Source organism: Rhinoraja longicauda, chromosome 16 (assembly GCF_053455715.1).
Source record: "Rhinoraja longicauda isolate Sanriku21f chromosome 16, sRhiLon1.1, whole genome shotgun sequence".
NCBI lineage: Eukaryota > Metazoa > Chordata > Chondrichthyes > Rajiformes > Arhynchobatidae > Rhinoraja > Rhinoraja longicauda.
In genome coordinates this window covers 41,671,262-41,695,418 of record NC_135968.1, presented here as the reverse complement: position 1 = coordinate 41,695,418, position 24,157 = coordinate 41,671,262, and the positions used below count along the sequence as shown (strand labels likewise).

At 41.1% G+C, this 24,157-nt stretch overlaps 1 protein-coding gene across 1 annotated transcript in view; it reads right to left on the bottom strand.

Moving 5' to 3' along the window:
- adgra1b (adhesion G protein-coupled receptor A1b) overlaps positions 1-24,157 on the bottom strand; it is a 565,267-nt gene that overhangs the window by 477,626 nt on the left and 63,484 nt on the right. The window contains exon 2 of the mRNA XM_078413700.1: positions 21,770-21,841. Within this exon, the coding sequence (XP_078269826.1) occupies positions 21,770-21,841 (72 nt within the window). The remainder of the gene's footprint in view (positions 1-21,769; positions 21,842-24,157) is intronic.

Sequence of the window (24,157 nt, the reverse complement as noted above, 5' to 3'; positions counted from 1 at the left end):
CTTACAAAATTCTTAAGGGATTGGACAGGCTAGATGCAGGAAGATTGTTCCCGATGTTGGGGAAGTCCAGAACAAGGGGTCACAGTTTAAGGATAAGGGGGAAGTCTTTTAGGACCGAGATGAGAAAGTTTATTTTCACACAGAGAGTGGTGAATCTGTGGAATTCTCTGCCACAGAAGGTAGTTGAGGCCAGTTCATAGGCTATATTTAAGAGGGAGTTAGATGTGGCCCTTGTGGCTAAAGGGATCAGGGGGTATGGAGAGAAGGCAGTTACGGGATGCTGAGTTGGATGATCAGCCATGATCATATTGAATGGCGGTGCTGGCTCGAAAGGCCGAATGGCCTACTCCTGCACCTATTTTCTATGTTTCTATGTTTCTATGTTTCTATGTTTCTAAACTAAACTTAAAATAAACTAATCTCACTTGGCCAATCTTTCCCTCTCTTCCTGAAAATCATTGCAATTCTCAGTTACTTTTCTGAATTTTGTACCATCTGTAAATTTTACAACACTCACCCAAGTCCTGGCCAATAACATACACCAGAAATCCTTCTGCAATGCTGTCCTCCAACAACTGTTCAACACTGCACTCTGAGCTTTACCCCTTAGCCGATATCATTCCCATGTCGTCGTTATCCCTTTAATCTCTCATGCTTCAATGTACCTGACAGGTCTATCGTGTGGGTATAATGGCCTTTCAGTATGTCAAGTTTTGAAACAGATGCAAATGGAACACTCACGAGTTCATTCATGTGGAAAATGGGGCAAAAGGATTATTTTCAAAGCATGCTTGTAACTATTGAAAGTTTTCCGCTGTACAACAATTTTCTTACAGCTGTTTCGAATTAAGTACATTTTTCCAAGAGCACCATGATACACGATGCCTCTACGGGGGTTACACCCCCTCAACAAGTGACAGAAATCTGCAATTTATCAAACCAAAATTTAAAAAATATATACACACTTTCCTCCAGAACCCTCTGAAGCATGGACTAATTCCTGATTGGAAAAGCAGGCAGGTCTCTAAATACTATGCTCAGCTGAAGGGCGTGTGCAATACTGACTGGTTGGCTCGCCCTCCCCAACCGTGGGGAAATACTCCTGTTCAAAATTTTGATGTCTCAAGCACAAAATAAAATCACTAAAACCCTACACTGACCTATAAATCTATGCAAAGCTGCATATTTTTGGAAAGGATTGCAGCTTGAAATCTATTCCAGACCCTTGGTGGGATAGATTTCGAGTTTGCCTCCAAGTGGGTGGAGATACTGCTATGTATATTCTGTCAGACATTGAGCTACCCATTTTTGTCAATTCTTGCAGTGCTTTAGCTCTGACCAAAATACGATTAAATTCATATTTTTCAAAAGTATCAAAAAATTTGACTTTGATATTTTTATAACTTCAAAGCTACAACAAAATTGGGCAATATATTCACCATAAGTGGTATGAGATGTAAGATTCCAGTAAAACATGGCATATGTTAAAACATATTTTGTAAAAATCAATTTTCCGGCATGATGGAAGTCTAATGAGATCATTTATTTCAAAGTAATCTAATATGACACATATTTTATACAATTTGGTATCAATTTTCCTTTCACCACCATCACATTATTTGTACAAGTGGAAAGAACGGGAGGAATGCATCTTTTGCCTGAGTAATCATTTGTGTTGTGTTTGGCTTAAAGGAGTCTGGTTATATTGGCTCTGCTTCAGTGACTAGTTCAGACTACGCTATATATTTTATCCATTAACATTATAAATACAAAATTTTGACTGTTAAACCCTATTATTGAAAACGTGTCCAATGAAAGTCCAGTTATGCAGTAAAGATTCTCACCTATTATTGAATCTGTGCATCAATAATATTGTAAATATTACGCATTAAATGGGCTTGAATATCATTATTTTTCATGTGTAACATTGATGGAGGTCAGAGAAAATTGGCTTTCATTAGCATCCCAAAAATGAAATGTGAATCAGACACAAATAGTTGTGGAAGATTAAGAAAAAAAACAATGTTTCAATAAAACTAAAAGGAAGCCTATTTAGATAAGATTGATTTACATGCTATGCATACTTTTCGAATCTGTTGCTGGAAAGGGACAATCAATTTCTTTAGCTCAGTTAAGGAGAGCAAGAGCAACCCACTGGATATCTGTTCAGAATTACAAGCTCATGGCACACAAATCACAAGCAAAATGGTGACCTCGTTCTTTGACTGCTATCTGATAATTTAAGAGTCAGCATCGTACCAACATTTGCCTATGTCTCTAGTTCAGAGTAACATATTTTAACTCTTTATACAAAACATTGGGGCCAACTTTACTAAAGCTTCACACCACAATTATAGTGCTTTCACGGTGTTTACCAATATTATGATAGAGAAACCCCATGAAAATGGCATAAGCAAATTAAGCCCATGTTTACATCGTGTCATCATTTCCTGAAATGTTTATGCTGCTGTACAGTGGCCCTTGGTCAAAATATTGAGACTAATTATTAAAGTAATCCTTCTTTTCTACCCCAAATCAAAGGGCAGATTGAGTTTTCCACATTATTGATATTGCAATTGCCACAGTCAAAGCAGTGCTCGCAGCCTAGAATTAGTTAAATATTCAGTGAATGAATACGTTGCCTGTGGTAACAATGTAAATTAATTTTAAAGGGAATTTATTGGAATATTAAACTAATTAACTGTCAAAATAAGTGTTTAATGACCAGGTATATTCTAATTTCTCCTGTTTGATATTTTTAAATATTAAGTTACTGAATTTATGAACTATGGATTGGAATTAATAACATTATGTAGCTTAGGTCTGCGCTCAGTATAAGAAACAACTTTTTTCTATTTTCTACTATTCCAGGTGCCCATCGATAGATCTGTGCTATATTTTTAATACAATTCATGGTTCAAATTCAGTTGGCCAGTCAGTTGATTGGGAGTTGATGGGGAACCATCCGAGTATTTCACAACCAGAAGCCTTGGATGAACCAGGAGATCCACATTCTTCTGCGGACAAAATCCCAGGCATTCAAGTCTGGCGACGCAGAGGTGTCCAAGAAGTCCAGATACGACCTTGACAAGGCCATCAAAAAGTCCAAAAGGGACTTTCGCTCTAAGCTGCAGGATGAGGTGGATGCTCGGAAACGGTGGCAGGGCTTGAATGCCATCACTTCCTACAAGGCGAAATCAGGGGGCAGCTCAAGCCACTACGAGGCATCACTTCCTGACGAGCTCAATGCGTTCTACGCACACTTTGATAGGAAGAACATTGACGTGCCTTCCCGGGCCCCTATAGGCCCTGATGGTATTACAGTCAAAGTAACAGAGGCCGATGACAGGAGATCCTTCAGGGGGGTGAACCCTCAGAAAGCATCTGGTATATCCGGTCGAGTTCTCAAAACCTGTGCAGACCAACTGGATGGAGTTTTTGCGGACATTTTCAAACTCATTACTGAGGTCTGAGGTTCCCACCTGCTTTACGAGGGCATCAATGATACTGGTGCCCAAGAGGAGTGAGGTGACGTGCCTCAACGACCATTGACCGCTGGCACTAACGCCCGTGGTGATGAAATGCTTTAGTTACGGCGCATATCAACTCCTAGCTCAACAAGAACCTCAACCCACTACAGTTTGCCTACCGCCACAACAGGACAACAGAGTATGTGATCTCTGGCTCTCCACTCTGCACTGGAGCACTTGGACAATAAAAACACATACTTCAGGCTGATGTTTATGGACTACAGCACAGCCTTCAATACCATCAATACCCATCCAAGCTGGTTACCAAGCTCACGGAACTGGGTCTCTGCGCATCTCTCTGCAACTGGATCCTCAACTTCCTCAACAACAGCCCACGGTCTGTTCAAATTGGCAAAAACACTTCTTCCTCAATAACAATCAGGACGGGAGCACCTCAAGGCTGCGTGCTTAGTCCCCTGCTCCACTCACTCTATACTCATGACGCTGTAGCCGGACACAGTGCCAACTCCATCCTCAAGTTCGCCGACGCCACCACCTTTGTTGGCAGAATTACAGATGGTGATGAGTCAGAGCATAGAAGTGAGATCGACCGATTGACCAAATGGTGCCAGCACAACAACCTGGCTCTCAATGTCAGCAAGACCAATGAACTGATTGTGGACTTTGGAAGAGGAAGGACGAGGACCCATAAACCTGTCTATATCGACGGGATGATGATAGGGAGAGTCAAAAGCTTCAAATTCCTGGGCGTGAATATTTCGGAAGATCTTTCCTGGTCCCAGCACACTGATGCAATTATAAATAAAGCACATCAACGCCTCTAATTTCTGGGAAGATTACGGAGATTCAGTATGTCAGAGAGGGTTCTCTTGAACTTCTACAGGTGCACAGTAGAGAGCATATTGACTGGTTGCATCATGGCCTGGTTCAACAACTGAAATGCCCAGGAGCGAAGAAGACTGCAAAAAGTTGTGAACACTGCCCAATCCATCACTGGTACTGACCTCCCCACCTTTAAAGGAGTTTAGTTTGTTTTTTATGCGTACGTATGCATAGTATGCATGTGTACGTGTGTATAGTGTGTATATACACACACAAAACTTATTTTCTCATTTATTATATTTACAGTGTACTCTGTTTACATATTCTGTATGCTCCTGCAAGTAAGAATTTCATTGTTCTCTCTGGGACATATGACAATAAAACACTCTTGACTCGTGACACAGATTAGAAATGTCCTGCTTGTACATCATTGGATTATTTAGATTTTTAGATTTAGAGATACAGCGCAGAAACAGGCCCTTCGGCCCACCGGGTTCGCGCCGACCAGCGATCCCCGCACATTAACACTATCCTACACACACTTGGGACAATTTTGCCCAGCCAATTAACCTACAAACCTGTACCTCCTTGGAGTGTGGGAGAAAACCGAGCAGGTCATGGGGAGAACGTACAAACTCCGTACAGACAGCACCCGCAGTCGGGATCGAACCCGAGTCTCCGGCGCTGCATTCGCTGTAAGGCAGCAACTCCACCGCTGTGCCACCGTGCCGCCCAACTGGAGGCACTGCTCCTAAACACAATCCTTTTAAATAAACTATTGTTATGTTCAGTTTCTCTTGCTGATCACTGTCAATTTTTCAGTGGGGTGAGACTGTTCTCCCATGGGTCAATTCTTAACTTTAGAGTTGTACTCGGAGAATTACCACCCAGAGCTTCAGTTCCTACTGCCCCCCCTGCCCCTGCCCCTGCCCCCTCCCCCTGCCCCCTGTCCCCTGCCCCCTGCCCCTCCCCCTCGCCATTACCACAGGTGTCGTTAAGCATTTATGCCGTCACTGCCAACTTGCACCTCACTGCAGGTCTGCCCATGCTTTTTCCGCACTTACGTTTTGCAACCCTGTGAGACTGATTGAGCTGGAAGCTGTCCCGTGAGGTAGAATGAACCACAAGCAACTCCTGGGCCTCAGGTGGTAGGTCCCGCGGCCCCACTACGAGAACACCCTGGCGGCCTTCAAAAGACTTCAAACTTTTTTTAAAAATGTCCCTGATGATTGGAGACATTTAAAAACTGTTATAATTTAATTTAACAGCAATTTAAAAATACTTTAGTACATCCTAAAGTACGGGAAATTAAGTTGAAACTTCAAAAGTAAAGTAAAAGAAACTAATCAATTGCTACATATGCTGGCCATGCTTGGCAAAAGTTGGTGGCTTAGTTATGAAGTGCATCTAACCCGTCATCTCGGGACATCCATACTTTCCCAGGAAACAGCTGCACAATCTGACCTCTGGCTCAATTCGAACTTCCTTGCAAGGTGCAAGTGTGAAGGGGCAGACTGGAGCTGGCTCATGACAAGGCACTGAAAGTTCTCTATGGAACTGCTAACACGACCTTGTTCTGCTCTTTCTCAACTCACTTGCTACTGGAATCTGCATCATTGACTTTTGTTACCTCTACACTGGACGATGTTATTGTACTCTTTACTGGAACCCCATCTTCCATCCTCTTTTAACAATTGCATAAAAAGTCCACAGTCAATACTTAAATTAGTACCAAATTCCATCTGACTATCATCCAGTCCTTACCAATTAGCAATAGAATGATCTGGACAATTCTTACTAATTAAAAACAACTTCATTCCTATCTATGCAAGTATCCCCAGTGAAATACATTGGCTACTCTAACTGTAATCTTCTGCTCATCTCAGACTATAATGCTTTACCAAGAGGAGATGTATTGTGTAATTTGCTATTTCTGTCTTCCTGCTCTGTGCATAACAACTCCGACATTCTATTGACCATCTTCTTTTGACAATATTCTCACTGTCTAACTGCTTCTATTCATACACTGACCAGATAACATTTACAGTTTATTCCCTCGGTCATTCCTGTCCTAATTTTTTTGTTTAGTTTAGTTTAGAGATAGTTACAGCACAGAAAGAGGCTCTTTCGGCCCATCGGGTCCGGGCCGACCAGTGATCCCCACGCATTAACACTGTCCGACACCCACTAGGGACAATGTTTACATTTACCAAGCCAATTAACTTACTTACCTGCACGTCTTTGTAGTGTGGGAGGAAACCGAAGATCTCGGAGAAAACCCACGCAGGTCATGGGGAGAACGTACAAACTCCGTACAGACAGCACCCGTAGTCGGGATCAAACCCGGGTCTCCGGCGCTGCATTCGCTGTAAGGCAGCAACTCTACCGCTGAGCCACCGTGCTGCACTACCCTATCAGAGTTATCCCCTTAGCCACCCCCTGCCCCCCCTGTATCTTACCAAGTTATTTATTTTCCTTCCCAACACTGACAAAAGATATTTGACCTGAAATGTTACCTCTCTTTCTCTTCCCACACATGTTGCCTGATCAACTGGGTACTTCTGGCACTTTTCTAATTTTAAATTTCCAACACCTCCAGTGTTTTTTTAAATTTTCAATTACAAATTAGCATTGAGCTCTGGCATATTTAATGTACATAAATCGAGAAGACAAAAACTGAGCAAAATGCTTAAATGCTGAACGCCATTGATAAAGGAAAGATGTTTTGCTTGGTTATTGAGCTAAGAACTAGAGGTAACGGTTTGTAAATAAGAAGTAGATCATTTAAAGCTAAAATGGGGACAAATTTCCTCTCACAAAGGATGAAGAATCTGTGGAATTCTCTATTCCGGAAGGCAATGGAAACTCAGCCCTGAAATGCGCAGAAAACAAAGATTGACAGATTTTTTTAGATAAAAGGATTCAAACATTATGGGGTTTGGCAGGGATCTTTAATGAATGAGAGATCAGACTCAAGGGGAATTGCCCACTCCTGCTTCCATTTTTTGTGAACTTAAGTTATAAGCTCAGAATTGCATCAGGTTCCTGAATCTGTTACTTTGTCTAGCCTTTTCCACAAATTCACTTTCAATTACCAAGCATAACATTTTTCACTGACCATGACATTTGAATCTTTGAAAAAGGCAGTTTTCTTTCCACTGAATGTTTCTTTATATATTTCAGAAAAATAATATTGTACTATTGTATTTCAATTTCCTGAATGGATTGATATCTGTAAGCTATATGTTTAAATCATCACATTTAAATAATTGCCTTTAAATCGCTAAATAACTTGGATGACCATTTACTAGTTTCACCTGTGCATAGCATTTAGTTTCTCAATAACTTAATTGTGGTCTAATTATAATAGGTGTTGATTTTGTTGCCTCTGCAGCTAAAAAACAGCAATTAATTCTAAACAGCTTATTTACAGGTAAATGAGCAGAAATTCATCATAATGATTAAGCTGAAATTTGGGAGGGACCAGTTTTGTGGATGGGGTGAGCTTGTGTTATAATTTATTTTAAACTTATCTTAAACACTAGACAAACATAATTTGCACTGGATATAATTTGTGTCTGAGATTTCTCAGTCTGTTTTTCCTGAATTAGGGAGAATTTTCCTGGAAAAACCAGCGGAAGCACTTTCGCAAGCTCACTGTACACATGCAGCAGTTCATTATAGAAATTGTAGCTGTGGGAGGCAACTTTAAAAAGGTCCCCAGTCCAGAAGAACTCCAATTTTGCCTTTGAATGTTAATGCATGTGTTACAGGAATGGAATTAATTGCCAGGGTCAGGGTTTGAATCAAGTGAACATATTTAGGCAGGCTCCTCCATAAGTTTGTAATTATGCATGTAAAGCTATTGAAGCAAACAATAAAAGGAACACCACAACCCTCACTTGGAGGTGACAGATAATTACACATTTCAACATGTCTTGGGTTGCAACAGCAGCATTCACCACTGTTTCAATTTGATCGCTAGCTTAATTTGTCTGCCAACAACTCCAGCTGGTATAATTCATCACACTGTGTGTTGTGTTATTCTTTACCAGTTAGATAATGCACACATGCTGAGCTTATTCCACTTAACCCAATTTGCAGCTGACAAAGTTTATTCAACCCCATGAACGACTGGTAAACAGAGGAGTCCTATCATGATGCATATTGCATAATATATCAGGAAAGAAATGTGAACAGTTATATGCCATTAATCATCACTAGAACTTTTCTCATTAGCAGAGATGTCTATAATCAGAGGACACAAGTTTAAGATAAGATGTAGGAGATTTAGAGTGGAGCCACTAAGAATTTCAGATGCAGAAATCTTGAGCAAAAGACAAAGTGCTGGAGTAAATCAGCGGGTCAGGCAGTATCTCTGGAGGTCGTGAATTGGTGACATTTTGGGCCCTAACCCTTCTTTAGAATGATTCCAGTAGGAGCTTGAAAAGAGGTAGGGGCAAGAAAAAGTCTGGTCAGTAAGAGGGCATTTGATTGGAGCATGGGTGGACAAAGGCTAGAGGTGAAAAGGAAACAAAACGGTGACAAAAGACGAAAGCAGACGAAAAGGAATCAAGGAGACAAAAGATGTCAGACAGAGAGAAGACCGAGTAAAATGTACAGCCAAGGGGGGAGGGAACAAGAGAAAAGGGGTATGGAAGAATGGGAGTGGGAGAAATGGGTGTGCACTGGGATGGGCAGCACAGGAAAGTGTGAGTACAAATTATTATTTTTTTGATAAAATTGGACTTTTTGCTAAAAGTTCACATCTTTGAGTTGTAACTACCCAAGCGGAATATGAAGTGCTATTCTTCCAATTTGCGTGTTGCTTCATTCTGGCGATGAAGGAGACGCAGAACAGGAAGGTTGCTATGGGAATGGGAAGGTAGGATAAAATGGTTAGCATCTCTGACTAGCCAATGAGATCCAGCAAGCCTTGGCAGATCGAGTACATCTTCACCAAAGCAGTTGCCAAGGCTACGCTTGGTCTCGCCAATGTAAAGGAGGCCATATGGGGAACGCTAAATGGAGCAGATGAGGTTAGAGGAGGTACATGTGAACCTCTGTCCCACCTCGAAGGACTGTTGGGGTTGTTAGCTACCCATCCATGATGCCTTTTTTCTTTAGTAAACGTGGTTTCCCCCCTGCAATTGTGGGTAGATCTCTTACCCATGTCTCCTCCTTGTCCCATAGTCTTGCTTTTGCTAACCCCCCTCCTCCCAGACATAACAAGGATAGAGTTCCCCTATTTCTTACCTTTCACCCCTTCAGCGTCCACATCCAGCACATTAGACTTTAACATCTCTGTCACCTTCAATGTAATCCACCACATCATATCTTCCCATTCCCACCCCTTTCTGCTTTCCGTTGAAACCACTCCCTCTGCAACTCCTTGGTCATTACTCCCTTCCCACCCAAACTATCCCCTCCCCAGGTATTTTCTCCTGCAATCGCTGGAGATGTAACACCTGGTGAGTCAAAGTTACATATGCACCTCCACTAACCTCATCTACTGTGTTCGGAGCGCCTTTCTTTCCAGCAGCGAGACCAAGCATAGACTTTCATCTTGATCATCTGCCCACCCGCCTCCAATCAAAACCCCTGTCATCTGTATCCACCAATCACTTGCCAGGTTTTGGCCTGCACCTATTCTAATCAGTCTGAAAAAGGAGCCCGACCCAAAATGTTACTTATCCATGTCCTCTGGTGATGCTGCCTGAACCCATGAGTTACTCCAGCACTTTGTCTTTTGTGGCAGATTTAGAGTTATACCGCACAGAAGCAGGTCCTTTAGCCCAACTTGTCCATGTCAACCGATTTGACAATCTGAGGCAGCCAGATGCATTTTCCTGGGTCTGGTCCTTGAAACATTTGCTATCCATGTACCTGTTTTAATAGTACCTGCCTCTACAACATTCTCTGGTAGCATGTTCTATATATCCATGTGTGAAAAACATTGACCCTCAGATTATTTTGAATCCTCTAGTTTTAAATGTCCCCTCTCCTGGGAAAAGGACTGTTACCATCTACCTTATCGATACCCCCTCAGCATTTTATATACCTATACCTATCGGGTGATGAAATCTCGTCCAATAAACTTGTTTTTTGGATGACAAATAAAGATATCTTGAATCTTGAATCTTGAGAGGATTTTAGAATGAGGTTTTTTCCCAGAAGATGAATGAAATATGGGACAATTGTGTCAGGAGCTGGTGGAGGCAACTACTTCCACAATTTTTAAGTAGTATTGAGATGATACCACTTGATATTCCATAGCAGGGAAAGCCACAGACCGACTGATGGAAAATGGGATTAACAAAAATACACACTTGATGGCTGGTATAGATGTGGTTGGACGAAGGGCCTGTTTAAGTGCCATATGACCATGCCTTAAAAATGTTAGTCAATGCTCACAAACATGACAACATGAAACATGACAGCCTGCAAATCCCACGTCCCTTGAATGAATAATAAAACATTATAGGAATGACATGCAGGCTTTGGAGAGGGTGAAAAACATGTTCACTGGGATGTTGCCGGGAACGGAGTGCAGAATAAAGTGTTACATCTACAATGAAAGTGCAATTAAAAGATCCGCAACAATCCCTTGGGAGATGGGGAATGCATCCTTGGCATATGAGAGGCCTGTGGTGACGTTGAGGGATGTGACGCGTTCCTTTTTACAGAGGGATTTGTAGGTTTCTGGAATGCATTGAACAAGTGGTAGAAGCAGGTATGATAAGAGCCACGTGCAGGCAGATGGCTGGTATGGATATGATTGGACGAAGGGCCTCATTCTCTACTGTATGACTCTGCCCATTACACTGGCATTGTTGACAGCACTTTGGGCCTGTTACCATGCTCTATGGTGGCAGTATCTGATCAGTGTTTGGCATTGAAAGGCACAGTGGGACAATGGGGTGATCTATGACTGCAGCGGCTGATGTCAACATCCACTCTCACACCGGGGTAGCTGATGGAGAACTCTGTTAGGTGGTCAGCGGCAATAATCACCCTCAAATACTAAATAACAGATCCAGGAATAGTCCGAAGAAGGGTCTCGACCTGAAACGACACCCATTCCTTCTCTCCAGAGATGCTGCCTGACCCGCTGAGTTACTCCAGCATTTTGTGATACCAGGAATAGCACATAGTGTAATAACAATACTTGCCTTGCACTGCAGCCTACATCTTTCATGGACTGAAGGTTCAGGACTGGCTTCTGCAAATTGACATATTTGCAAGGCACAAGACTTTTCAATATCGGCTAAAATTATTTTGGCTATCCAAGATTTGGAGCACATATGAGGCTTTGATCCAATACCTACGTTGAAGTCATGGCAAAGTGATGGTCTTGTGGTTCCATGATTCCTATAAGGCTTATTATAAGCATCTCAGCTATTGCTCCTTTATATGGGACAGAAAGAATGTGCCATTGTGCCTGTTACGCTGGATAATGTGCATGTCAATATTTGTGTGAACAAAAGGCGCAAAAGTGTGTGCTTTGTAGGTTGTGCTGGAGTGTGAAGGAGGTGCTGATATGTGGTTAAACTACTTCAAAGGGGCCTGTATTATGAGACCTGAGATGCAGGTTTCAATTCCACTATGTCGGCTGTCGAATTTAAAATTTAGTTAATTAAATTTAAACAAAAATTATTATTAGTAATGATGGTCACAAAAATACCCAAAAGTTGCACAAAAACGACTTGGTTTCCTTATATCCTTCAGGGAAATAAATCTTCTCTCCCAAATGGCGTTCTAGACCCATCTCACAATAGGCCTTTCAGTTGTAACCTAGCTGCAATATTACTTAATCAATTCAGCAATGTGAGAGGTGAACAATAAAAGCTGGATTTGCCAGTGATGCCCAGAACAATGAAAAAAGGAAGAAAATGCTGGCTTGTGGCAATGTGCAAACCTCTCAAGGTGTCTGCTCAAGTGCAGATCAGTGAAAGATATAATAATGGGCTATTGTATGCAGTTGGCTAAGATACCAGTTTAATGTGCAGCTGATATCTGAAGGGTCCATTTCACTGAAAGTGAATGGATATGAAATCCCTTGGATATAGATACTCTGTCTGCATGATTAATAATAATAATAATAATGCATTTTATTTATATAGCGCTTTTCATATACTCAAAGACGCTTTACAGAGATTTAGAGAACATAGGGAAATGAATAAATAGATAAATAAGTAAATAAGTACACGAACAGAGAAAGGAGACAGAAGGTGAGGTGACCTTCAGTGGTTGAAGGCAGTACTGAACAGGTGAGACTTCAGCGATGTTTTGAATGTGGTGAGTGTGGAGGAGTCTCTAACGGTTTGGGGTAGTGAGTTCCATAGGGTGGGAGCAGCGATGGAGAAAGCCCTGTCCCCCCAGGATCTGAGTTTGGTCCGGATGTGGGGGGATAGGAGATTGGCAGCAGCAGAGCGGAGGGTGCAGGTTGGAGTGTGCCTGTGGAGGAGGTCGGTCAGGTAGGATGGGGCCAGGTTATGGAGGGCTTTGTAGGTTATGAGGAGGATTTTGTACCAGATACCAGATACCAGTAGGCATGAGTAAGGTTGTAAAGATGCGCAATGAATTTATAACTGCCAAATCTGTTTTTTTCCCCCTAGTGCACAGTGCTTCTTTTCTATAGTATCTACAAGATCTATAGACGCATCCTCAGAGATATCAACATGTTCTTCCTTTGGTTGGTCCTTTCTGTTCATTTGTGAAATTCGGAAGGTTTACCTTGAAAATAATTGTAAGAGCATTGCACTGTTGCACATGGGAGCCAACAAAATTATTTCTCTCAGTGCAGAGCAATATCTAGAGGTTTTACAAACAGTATTAGGGATTCACACAAACCTATTTTAAAATCATAAAAAAAAAAAATTCTAGCCCATATTTTTCATACAGATCTGAAGATTGTGGCAAAGGATGTAATTCCCAAATTGCCATCACAGAGCAACGCTTTGCGTGACTGATTATGAAAATAAATAGTTGGAACATCTGTTTTAAGAAAGTGAATAGAATCATGTTGTGTAAATCTGTGCTTTATCCAAACCTACATTTAGGTTTTTCACAGACATTCCACAGAAGATTGTGGGCCAAAGGGCCTGTTCTTGTGCGGTACTATTCTCAGGCCAAATAAGGGTAACAATGTTACCAAAGTGATTTTGATATCTTGTTAGCCATTTCTATCTGTTGCCGGGAACTATCTTGAGTATTGAAGAAGGTGAGGAACAAGATACTAAAATAATTGAGCCTCCAAATATCAAAATCATACAACTTTACTCTGACTATTCTGAAAGATTTTTGGGCATGCTGAGAATCTTGCAAAGCCAAAAAAACAAAATGCCCATGTGCAGCTTGTAGTCTCATGCTGTTACACGCTGTCAGACAGGAACATTTTGAGTATAGCCTTCGGATGAAATATTGCCTTGTACATCATTTTAGTCTTTAAAAATAACCCGTTAGAAGGTTTGCTGTACATTTTTGATATTCAAAAGATCTTGTTACTTTTTTTTCAATCCTTTTACAAAAGCTAAATATTAAGGATCTGGAAATACTCACAAAAATAAGCAGGATATACAGGAGAAGAAAACCAATTAAAGTTTAAAAACAAACATACATATGATTGTACAAATTAGAAACAGGAGTAAAGTGCCCCACTGTTTAGTACATTCACAGCTGATCAGGTTGCAACCACAACTCTATATTGCCACCTACCCTGGGAACCGTTCCACTCTAGTTTATCAAGAATCGATCTATCCCTGCATTAAAAAATATTCAGAAACTTTATTTTCACCACCTTTGACAAAGATAGTTCCAAAGCCCCCACAGAGTGAAAACTATCTTAAGTGGATGTCTCTTTTTATACATAGTCTGCCTCGTTCTGGAATCTCAGATTCACATTTCTACATTGTCATCTGCATTGGAGTGCAATGAAATTCCTTGTCTGCATGAACTCACTGAGTAAAAAGTATACATGGTAATCATATCATATCATATCATATCATGTCATATATATACAGCCAGAGGCAGGCCTTTTCGGCCCACCAAGTCCGCGCCGCCCAGCGATCCCCGCACATTAACACTATCCTACACACACTAGGGACAATTTTTACATTTACCCAGTCAAATTAACCTACATACCTGTACGTCTTTGGAGTGTGGGAGGAAACCGAAGATCTCGGAGAAAACCCACGCAGGTCACAGGGAGAACGTACAAACTCCTTACAGTACAGCACCCGTAGTCAGGATCGAACCTGAGTCTCCGGCGCTGCATTCGCTGTAAAGCAGCAACTCTACCGTTGCGCCACCGTGCCGCAAGATAGTTCCAAAGCCCCCACAGAGTGAAAACTATCTTAAGTGGATGTTTCTTTTTATACATAGTCTGCCTCGTTCTGGAATCTCAGATTCACATTTCTACATTGTCATCTGCATTGGAGTGCAATGAAATTCCTTGTCTGCATGAACTCACTGAGTAAAAAGTATACATGGTAATGATAGATATAACAATACCACAGTGAATGCAAAACAGATTAGTGCGACTAATGTCAGTGCAATCTTAAGTATTGCAAAAAAAACTACCAAAGTAGTCTCATGAAAGGGAATATCTTTTCCCTCTCCACACAGGCAAGGCTCTGAGAATCTTATATAATTGTTACCTCTCATTCTTCGAGCCTATCAACCTTTTCTTATAAAATAACCCCTTCCAAATAAATATTTTATTGTCTTTGACATAAATAGGAAATTATGTCTGGGAAGGGGTGGGAAAGTAGGGCCAGAAAGGTTCAGGACACAAAGGGATGCTTAGTCACAGGGAATGGAAGGAGAAACATATACCAAAGATGAAAACTAAATTATTCCCAATGAAGCAGTTCCAGGTTTTAGGATTTAATTTAAGTTTAATACAGAGTAAAAACCTTGGCTTCACAAATGTAATTATGTTTGCACTCGAGTCTTTATTCTGGCACTAATCTAAATAAATCGAACTTGAAGAAATCTTTAACTTTTTTACTGTTATTCACCACATATAGTAAATTCAGGCTTGATTTATTTTCCAAGGATGATCATAGCCAGACAATAGCATGCACTGGTGTATACAACTCGTTTTGAATAGAAACCTATCTCTCTGCCCTCCACAATGAGTGGAGATTTAATCCGCTGGCAATTAACGTTCATGATATTTCACATTGGAGATGGAAAATATTTATTGTGCTCTCACATTAATTCAAACAGCTGTGAAGAGCATATTATCAAGTCAATTTACATGCCCACACTTTTTTTATAAATAAACAATTTTATTTTTAGAAATAGCAACTTATCATGCAATTTTATCGAGGATCAGGAATGTGTTTGACTCTGACATTGTGGAGAAGCAAATTCAGAAATGAAATTCTAAATGGTCCTTGGATTGCAAGGGTGTCTTTCCATTGAAGATCAAGGACAATTTGAGAACAGAATTACCCGTCAGCCTTGACTGAACCAACAATCAAAGCAAAATCGTGTAATAATGACTTTGTTCCTAAACTGCATTGTAGACTGGCTTCTCTAATTGTATAGCCGTCATGGAAAATAAAGCCATCTGCATTTAGCAGTTAACGCACAACCACTGAAGTAGCTCAGAAATTGCATCTCCATCTGTCAAGCTGTAAGTATTAACATTTTTTATGGCCAATGTCCTCCAAAACAGATATCTGGGCATTAGAGAATGCTGCAAAGAGCAACTAAGTTGATCGCTGGGATTAGACTGCTGAGTTCTGAGTGAAAGCTGCTGATGTGGTGAATATGTAAACTGGAGAAGAATTATAGATAATCTTTATAAAACTGAGCAAGGTCTTAAAAGATATTGACAAGAGACCTGCTGCACCATTTAGCATAATCAGACAAGAGAAGTATATTTCTTCCTTAAATGTTTCTTTCTAACCTTAAATGTTAAAAAGAGAGGGTAAAAATGGATTTAGATGTATAAAATCCCAGAGACAGAGGATTATATGGCATGGACAAATAAGAAAAGTGAGGCTGAGTGGATCACCTTGTCCATGCTTAGTCTTGCTGGTGTAAAGGTAAGCTTCCCAAGCAGAATACGAGGTGCTGTTCCTCAAGACAGTTGTAAATATTGGCATCCTGGGATCTGCAACATGCATCCAGCACCTCCATGCAGTGGTAAGGAGGAATTGCATGTTGAAAATCCCATTCTAAAGTACCAGATGTTTATTGTGAACTTTGAATTACTAGCTACAAACAGGAGAGAGGTTATGAGCAATTAATTACGTCTGTGAACATTTAATAGGATCTGCAACCAAATATAATGCACAAGAGAGCCATAATCATAAAGAGGTACAGCATTGAAACAGGCTCTTCTGCCTAATGAACTCATGCTGACCATCAAGCATCTATTAAAAAAATTCTAACCCCATCTGTGACAGCATCCCCTCCCTCGGATGCCGTTCTGATTCCCATCAGTGGCAGACAGGCCACGAGAGTCAAAACTCTGTGCCATTGGTAACAGCTGTGTCCAATTAGTTAATACTGGATTGGTCCATCTGAACCTTGTCAGCTCACTCATTATAATATCCAGGTGTTCCAGCCAGAGAGGTGGTGAGAGAGGAAGAGGAAAAGAGAGGAAGAGGAAAAGAGGAAGAGGCAAAGAGGAAGAGGAAGAGGTAAAGAGGAAGAGGAAGCAGAAAAGAGGAAGAGGGAGAAGAAGAGGAACATGGACAGGGCTTCCTGCTAGCTAATGGCAATCAGTGTTCCCCTGTTGCAGGTCTGGAGGAAGACTGGGCCACTGGGACAAATCTGAGACCACCAGCACGGCCGTTTTGTGGCCAAGACTGAGCTGCTGAGGCAGCATGACAGGCAGCATGTCCACTGAGGCCAAGACCGAGGCAAGCCTGAGACCGCCAGTGCCTCTTACCTGCCCACAGGCTATGAGGAACTCAGCCCACATACAGAAGCAAAGCCTGTCACCGGGATAAGCCTGAGACCGCCAGTGCCTCTTCTTCAAGCCCAAAGCTGAGCTGCCAGGACAAGCTAAGACAACCAGCACCTCCTCTCGAGACTGAGCTGCTGGTGCAAGCCCGACATCAGCAGCGCCTCCTTACATGCTCACTGACGATGAGGGACTGTGTCCCCACACAGACCTGGACTCCCTAGCCGATTAAAATAAACTGTATTACATGAGTTTACAACTCCGCGAGTGTGGGTGTAGTCGTTGTTGACCCAGCATCATCCCCAATGCCACACATCATAACCTACTTCATTCTCCCATATTCCCATCCACAAATCCTCCCACCATTGATTTGACCTCTCACTAAGGTTAATTTGTAGCAGCCAATTAACCTACCAAGCCTCACACTTTTGGATCCAAATTAGATTTAATTTTTTCAAATTCACTTATAAAAAACAAGCAACAAATGTATAAAAGAACTATTGTAAAACAAGATTTGCACTGGATAACTCCAGTGGAATTTGAGCCAAAATTATCGAGGATTAAGTATGCAATATAAGCTTCAAAAAAATTGCACAAATGTAATTAGAATCTGCATTTTATCTTTTTAAGGCCTATTTAAATAATGCTTTGAATTGGTCTTGCATTTTAAACTTTGAACTATGTAATATCTTAACATTTTAAAATAAAACTGTCTTATTTGTATTGGGATGATGTTGTACACATTCAAGAGTCGAGTTGGAAAACATTCAAGTTTATCCAACAATTCCTTGCCCTCTTGACATAGTCTAATTTAGTGAAATCCCAAGGCAGGATATATAGCGTAATCCACTTGAGTAAACAATTGCCTGAGCATAAATTTACAATCCTTCAGTTGATCTCTGGAGAAAACTTGGATTTCAGGATACATATGTGTACTGAAACCTCAGTGAAAAATAAATAAAAACGTGCTGGCACAATCAAGCTGTTTGGTCCTTACAAAAAGCAGAGAGCCCTATAAAATGCGACAACCCAAATTTATTCACATTGCTTTCAGCTAATTGTGACAAATGCAGCGGTCAACAGAATTTAATAGTCTACATTGTTGTAAAGATTCATAACAAATTTATTTCACACTATAATACAATCTTCTCTGTCAATTAAACTTAGTATTGACATTTTTTTTTAAACAATCCTAGATTTTTGAATATAAAACATCTTACAAACTGATGATTAATTTCCTCAAACCTTTGCATTAATATTGATTCTCAGTTTCCAACACTGAGGTTTTGTGAGGTGTTGAAACATTGCTCCCATTAATATCTCCTCTGAGTTTAGGCTTTAGGCAATGACAACCAGATTTTGTAATTACTGAAGAAACAAAAATCCATAAACTCATTGTGAGAATTTTCTCCATTTTCGTTCCAAAGTTATAAACATAAAGATTACGTTAAAAAAGAAATGCAATATATTAATTATTATTGGAGTAGAAAGTAACCATTATGTTTATCCGCGGCAATAAAAAAAATAGGTTTTGTAATTTTTACGAAAACTCCTGATGGAGGAATCAAGTGTAAAACAAAGAATGACAGCCTAAATAAGCCTATTGCAATAAGAGACAATGGGGTCTTATGATTAAATAAAATGTCACAAATTGGCTCTTCCTCTTTAAGCACCAGCATCTCTTTAAACCTGTAAATAACTCATCTATAAAAAAATAACTAAAAGGTAGATTCAGATTTCTGTCGCAAGAATATGATCATTATTATTTGTCAAATTTTCTTTAGTATTTGACTAACAGATGATTTTGCAGAGTACGTTTTACTTTCACCTCCTTCACAAATTGGCTCTTTCAAGATGTATTTAGAATTTTTGTTTAAATGAACTATTCAGAATGGATATTTCACTGCATTGGCTGAAAACATGGGTTAACCAACTTGAAGATGACTTAGAATGCTACAGTTGGGATACCATTTAACATTTGGATTCAAAAGAAATTTAATTCAAATAAATGTGAAGTGTTGCATTTTGATAGCAGATGTCAGGCCCCGGGGAGTGTTGTAGAACAGAGAGACCTATGCACATTGAAATGTTCAGCATCTTGGGAAAGGTTTTGGGTCTGCAGTGTTTGGGAAATGGGAGGTGGAATTATTGTGATTGCATTCAAATGGAATGCCCTCCAAGGACAGCCTGGCTAGGTTGTCTCATCCATGCCACTTCCACCTTGCCATCCAGCTATTTCTGCTGCTCAATGGCTCAGGTGGTGGAAAAGAAAATAGGAAAAAAGAAAACACATTATTAATTGCACGCTGGAGGCACACATTTATAGTGCAAACAGTACATTCTCATGCTCATTCGTAATCGGTATAATGAGTATAGAGACCGGATACACCCATATCAATTTTAATATCTGCTCTACTGAGTACTCCAGGGCTCCTCTGCATAGGTCCAGGAAATGAAAGGATTGATGGAGCACATCAGTGGCTTGTTCTATCACTGTTTGTAATGCAGCATGATTTTTGTTGTGTATGTGTTGTTCACCGGTGCCAATAGCTGTATCAGCATCTCACCCAGGGGCCATCCTTTGGATTATAGTTCCAATGTGGTTGACAGATTGAACTACCACAGAATGATGCGGAATAACTGCTGCCAGGGTACCAGCCATTGACCTCCACCATTTTTTTGCTCATGGACAAGCAAGTGGGAGAGTGTAATCCCTTTTGGTTTTGATATTAAGCAGAGCTGACCAGTCCAATGAATAAAACACTGCATCAAAATTTGATGTCTGCAAACCTATCAAAATGTGATGTTCTCTCTGCTCCCAAGATGAGGTGTTCCATACTAGGACATCTGAGATGTCCTCGTTTTGCAGGGAATGCTCCCAAGATTTGGTGTGCTCCCAAGATGAGGTGTTTCATACTGGGACATCCGAGATGTCCTCAATTTTCAGCGGACGTAGATTCCCCTCTTCTGTCATAGAGGGGGCCCTCACATGTGTCTCCTCTGTGTTCTGTAGTTCTGCTCACACTACCCCTCCCCCCAGATGCAACTTGGACGGAGTTCCCCTGGCTCTCACTTTTAAACCCACCAGCCTCCGCATCCGACACATTACCGTCACCTCCTAAGAGATCCACCACCAATCACATCTTCCCATCCCCATAATGCATCTGTTGAAGTTGGTACGCTGGTGTCCTCAGAGACGTGCCAGACTTACTTACTTTTCTGAAGGAGTAGAGATGCTGGTGTGTTTTCTTGGCTGCAGTTCAATGTCAGAATCAGAATCAGAATCAGAATTACCTTTATTTGTCATCCAAAAAACAAGTCTTTTGGGCGAGATTTCGTTACCCACAGTCGAACAATAAGAGCAATAAAATGCGCAATTACACAACCACAAACAACACAAAAAAAAAAAAAGAAACATCCATCACAGTGAGTTTCCTCCAGTCCCCTGCTCCCTGTGATGGAAGGCCAGAATGTCTTTTCTCTTCCCCTGCCGTCTTCTCCCGTGGTCAGGCTGTTGAAGTTGCCACGTTCCAGGCCGCGCCGGACGGTGAAAGGTCCGCAGCGGGCCGACCCAAGCCCCGCGATCCGGTGCGGGCGAAGACGCTGCCGCTGCCGCTGCTGCTGCTGCTGCATGTCAGTGCGGTCGGGGCTCCCGACATTGAAGCCCCCGCCGAGCAGAAAAAAATCCCGCGGCCTATTGCAGGCCGCGCCGGACGGTGAAATGTGATCTGTTAGTGATATTTATGTCCAGGAACTTGAAGCCCTCCACCATCTCCACTTTGATACCATTGCTGCTGATTGAGGAGTATAAACTAACTCATTTCCTGAAGTCAGTAGGCAGTTTTGTTGTCTTGTTGACATTGAGGGAGAAGCTATTGGCTTGATACCACATTACACAACTCTCTATTTGCATCTTGTATTCCGTCTCATCATTGTCTAAGATCCGGTCCACTATGGCAGTGTCATGTGCAAACTTGTAAATGGAGTTAGAGCAGAATTTGGTTGTGCAGTCATGAATATGTGGGTAGTATAGTAAGAAGCTGAGAACACATCCAGTGGGGCACTGAAGTTGACGATTATCATGGAGAATGTTTTGTCACCTTTCCTCACTGATTATGGTCCACGGTCAAGAGGTCGAGGTGAAACTATACAATCCAATTTCTATTTATCTATATACTAGCAAACAGTGCCTAATGCAATTAACATTAAGAGCAAACATTAGCCTGCAAAGAGTTAAAATACCAATAGAATTTCACTCATGGAGCAGCAGTAAGAGTGTGTGACAGCCATTCACCCCATGAATTGGTTTATTTTACTTAAAATTACAAGCAATTTCCTGCACATTTTTCTTGAAGACACTACTTACCAATCATGTCCTATTTTATTCATTGGCCAGTTGCCAATCACACTCACTCGCAAACAAAGAAAATCTGCTTTTTAAAACAGCCCTAATTTTGATTGCCAATCAATCATTGGACTCTCCAAAACATTGCACACATTTAAAAAAAAAGTACAATGATCAGTTACTCACAATCTCTCTAGAGAACGCAAGTTGAAGAAAGACCCATTCTTTAACAGCGAGATGTTGTTATTACTCAGGATCCTGCAAAAGTTAAAGGAGAATGTAGTTAACATACTTTTGCAAAATGATAAATGAGCTGGTGCAATAAAAATAGTTTTCTGTCACACAAAATGATTACATTGAGCTTTTATTAAAATACAACAGACTTAGCGACCCAATATCAATTTAATGCACATTCAATGTCCGAGCAGACATGATACCAACTAAAACCTCACGTGGTTACATGTTAGGAACCCTATATACCATGTTTCACCATACGTTGTAATGATAAAAAATGCCAGTCTCAATATGGATGCTTGATTTGGCTGAACTAGATGTGGGAACAAGAACAATATTACTTGCTCAGATCTTCCAGAGAAATGCTGGGATTTCTCCATGCAGGAATCAGCTGATTCAGAATTTCGGCACATCCATCCAAGAATACAGTTCCAAATGGTCAGAGACCTGATTGGCTGTGTTTTCCAAGCACACTCACTTGCCAGATTCCTCATGGAATCTGATGGAAAAGTGCCAACTTCCAACAATTCCCTGTTGAGCCAGCACCAGGTTACACTGGTGTGGGAACATTTATTTCAATTGAGAGGAACAGCAGCGAGGAATGGAGGTACAAGCCTGAAATGCAACTTTTTCATTCAGAGGGTGGTGGGTGTATGGAACCAACTCTCAGAAGAGGTCATTGAGGCCGGTTCGATAACACTGTTTAAAAGACACTGAAAATGGCACATCGATAGCAAAGGTTTAGGGGGAAAGGGACCAAACATGGGAAAATTGTACTAGCTGAGATGGGGCATCTTGATCAGCATAAAGTTGGCCTGAAGGGCATATTTCCATGCTCGATGACTGTTTGACTCTGATTATATCTCTATGCTTGATTATTTCTAAATATTTATTAAATGATTCTGAATGCCAGAGAAGCGATTTGATAGTTGCCAAAAACAGAACACACAGCTCAGCTGGTCTAAATGATCCTACTGCCCAGCAAAGCCAGGTCTGTGGGATTTAGAACAAATCCAGAAAAGGCATTTCCCACCAGGAATAAAAAACACACGAAGTGCTGGAGTAAATCAGCAGGTCATGCAGCATCTGGGGCGGCACGGTGGCGCAGCGGTAGAGTTGCTGCCTTCCAGCGTCAGGGGTCCGGGTTCATGGGCGGCACGGTGGCGCAGCGGTAGAGTTGCTGCCTTACAGCGAATGCAGCGCCGGAGACTCAGGTTCGATCCTGACTACGGGCGCCATCTGTACGGAGTTTGTACGTTCTCCCCGTGACCTGCGTGGGTTTTCTCCGTGATCTTCGGTTTCCTTCCACACTCCAAAGACGTACAGGTATGTAGGTTAATTGGTCCTTCAAATAGCCCTTGCTTTTCCTCTTTATCCCCTCCCCCTTCCCAGTTCTCCCACCAGTCTTACTGTGTCCGACTACATTCCATCTCTGTCCAGCCCACTCCCCTGACATCAGTCTGAAGGGTCTCAACTCGAAATATCACCCATTCTTTTTCTCCAGAGATGCTGCCTGTCCCGCTGGGTTACTCCAGCATTTTGTGTCTACCTTCATTCCTTTTGCTTCAGACTCACCACACTCCAATAAACAAATCTATTAAATGCATAAAGCTTATAGCTATATTCTCAGTTGCAAAGACATGCTTGTGCAGATGAATATGCCAGTGACATACAGATCAATAGTAAAACAATTTGTGTTTATGTGACAAGCAATGATGTACAATGCCACAGATTACACTGTAAAGAGTAGAGACAAACGTCGTTGAACAGCCAAAAATGATTCAAATAAACGGTTTTAAATAGCTTTCTTTAGAATGGAGTGAGTTAAAAGTTTGAAATGATCTTAGATATTTCCAAGCAACTTAATTAAGGAGGTTGAAAACTTGAAAGTTTTGTAAACTATGCAGGAAAAATAAATGAAGTCTGTTTCACTTCTAAATGCACCAAATGGTCTATTTACTTCAATCTTTGAACCTTCCACAGATTGTTCTGCTGAAAATGTCTAGATATTTCATTGACTACTGTAGCAGGATTAGATATTATTTAGAATTTGTGCCTGTTTTACAAAACATTTATTGACCCAGCTCAGGTCAAAGACCACCAAAATCTTTGTCATACAAGTGTAGTGGAAAAGCTTATTTGGACAGGTACATGGATTGGAGAGCTTTAAATGGATATAAACTAAATAAGGACATCCTGGTTGGCATAGACGAGTTGGGCTGAATGGCCTGCTTCCGTATTGTGTGAATCTATGACTAAATATTGGTTATAATTAAAATAGTTCCAACTAAAGCTCCAATAATCTTCTCTCTAACCATATGGCAATCTATTCATTTGTTC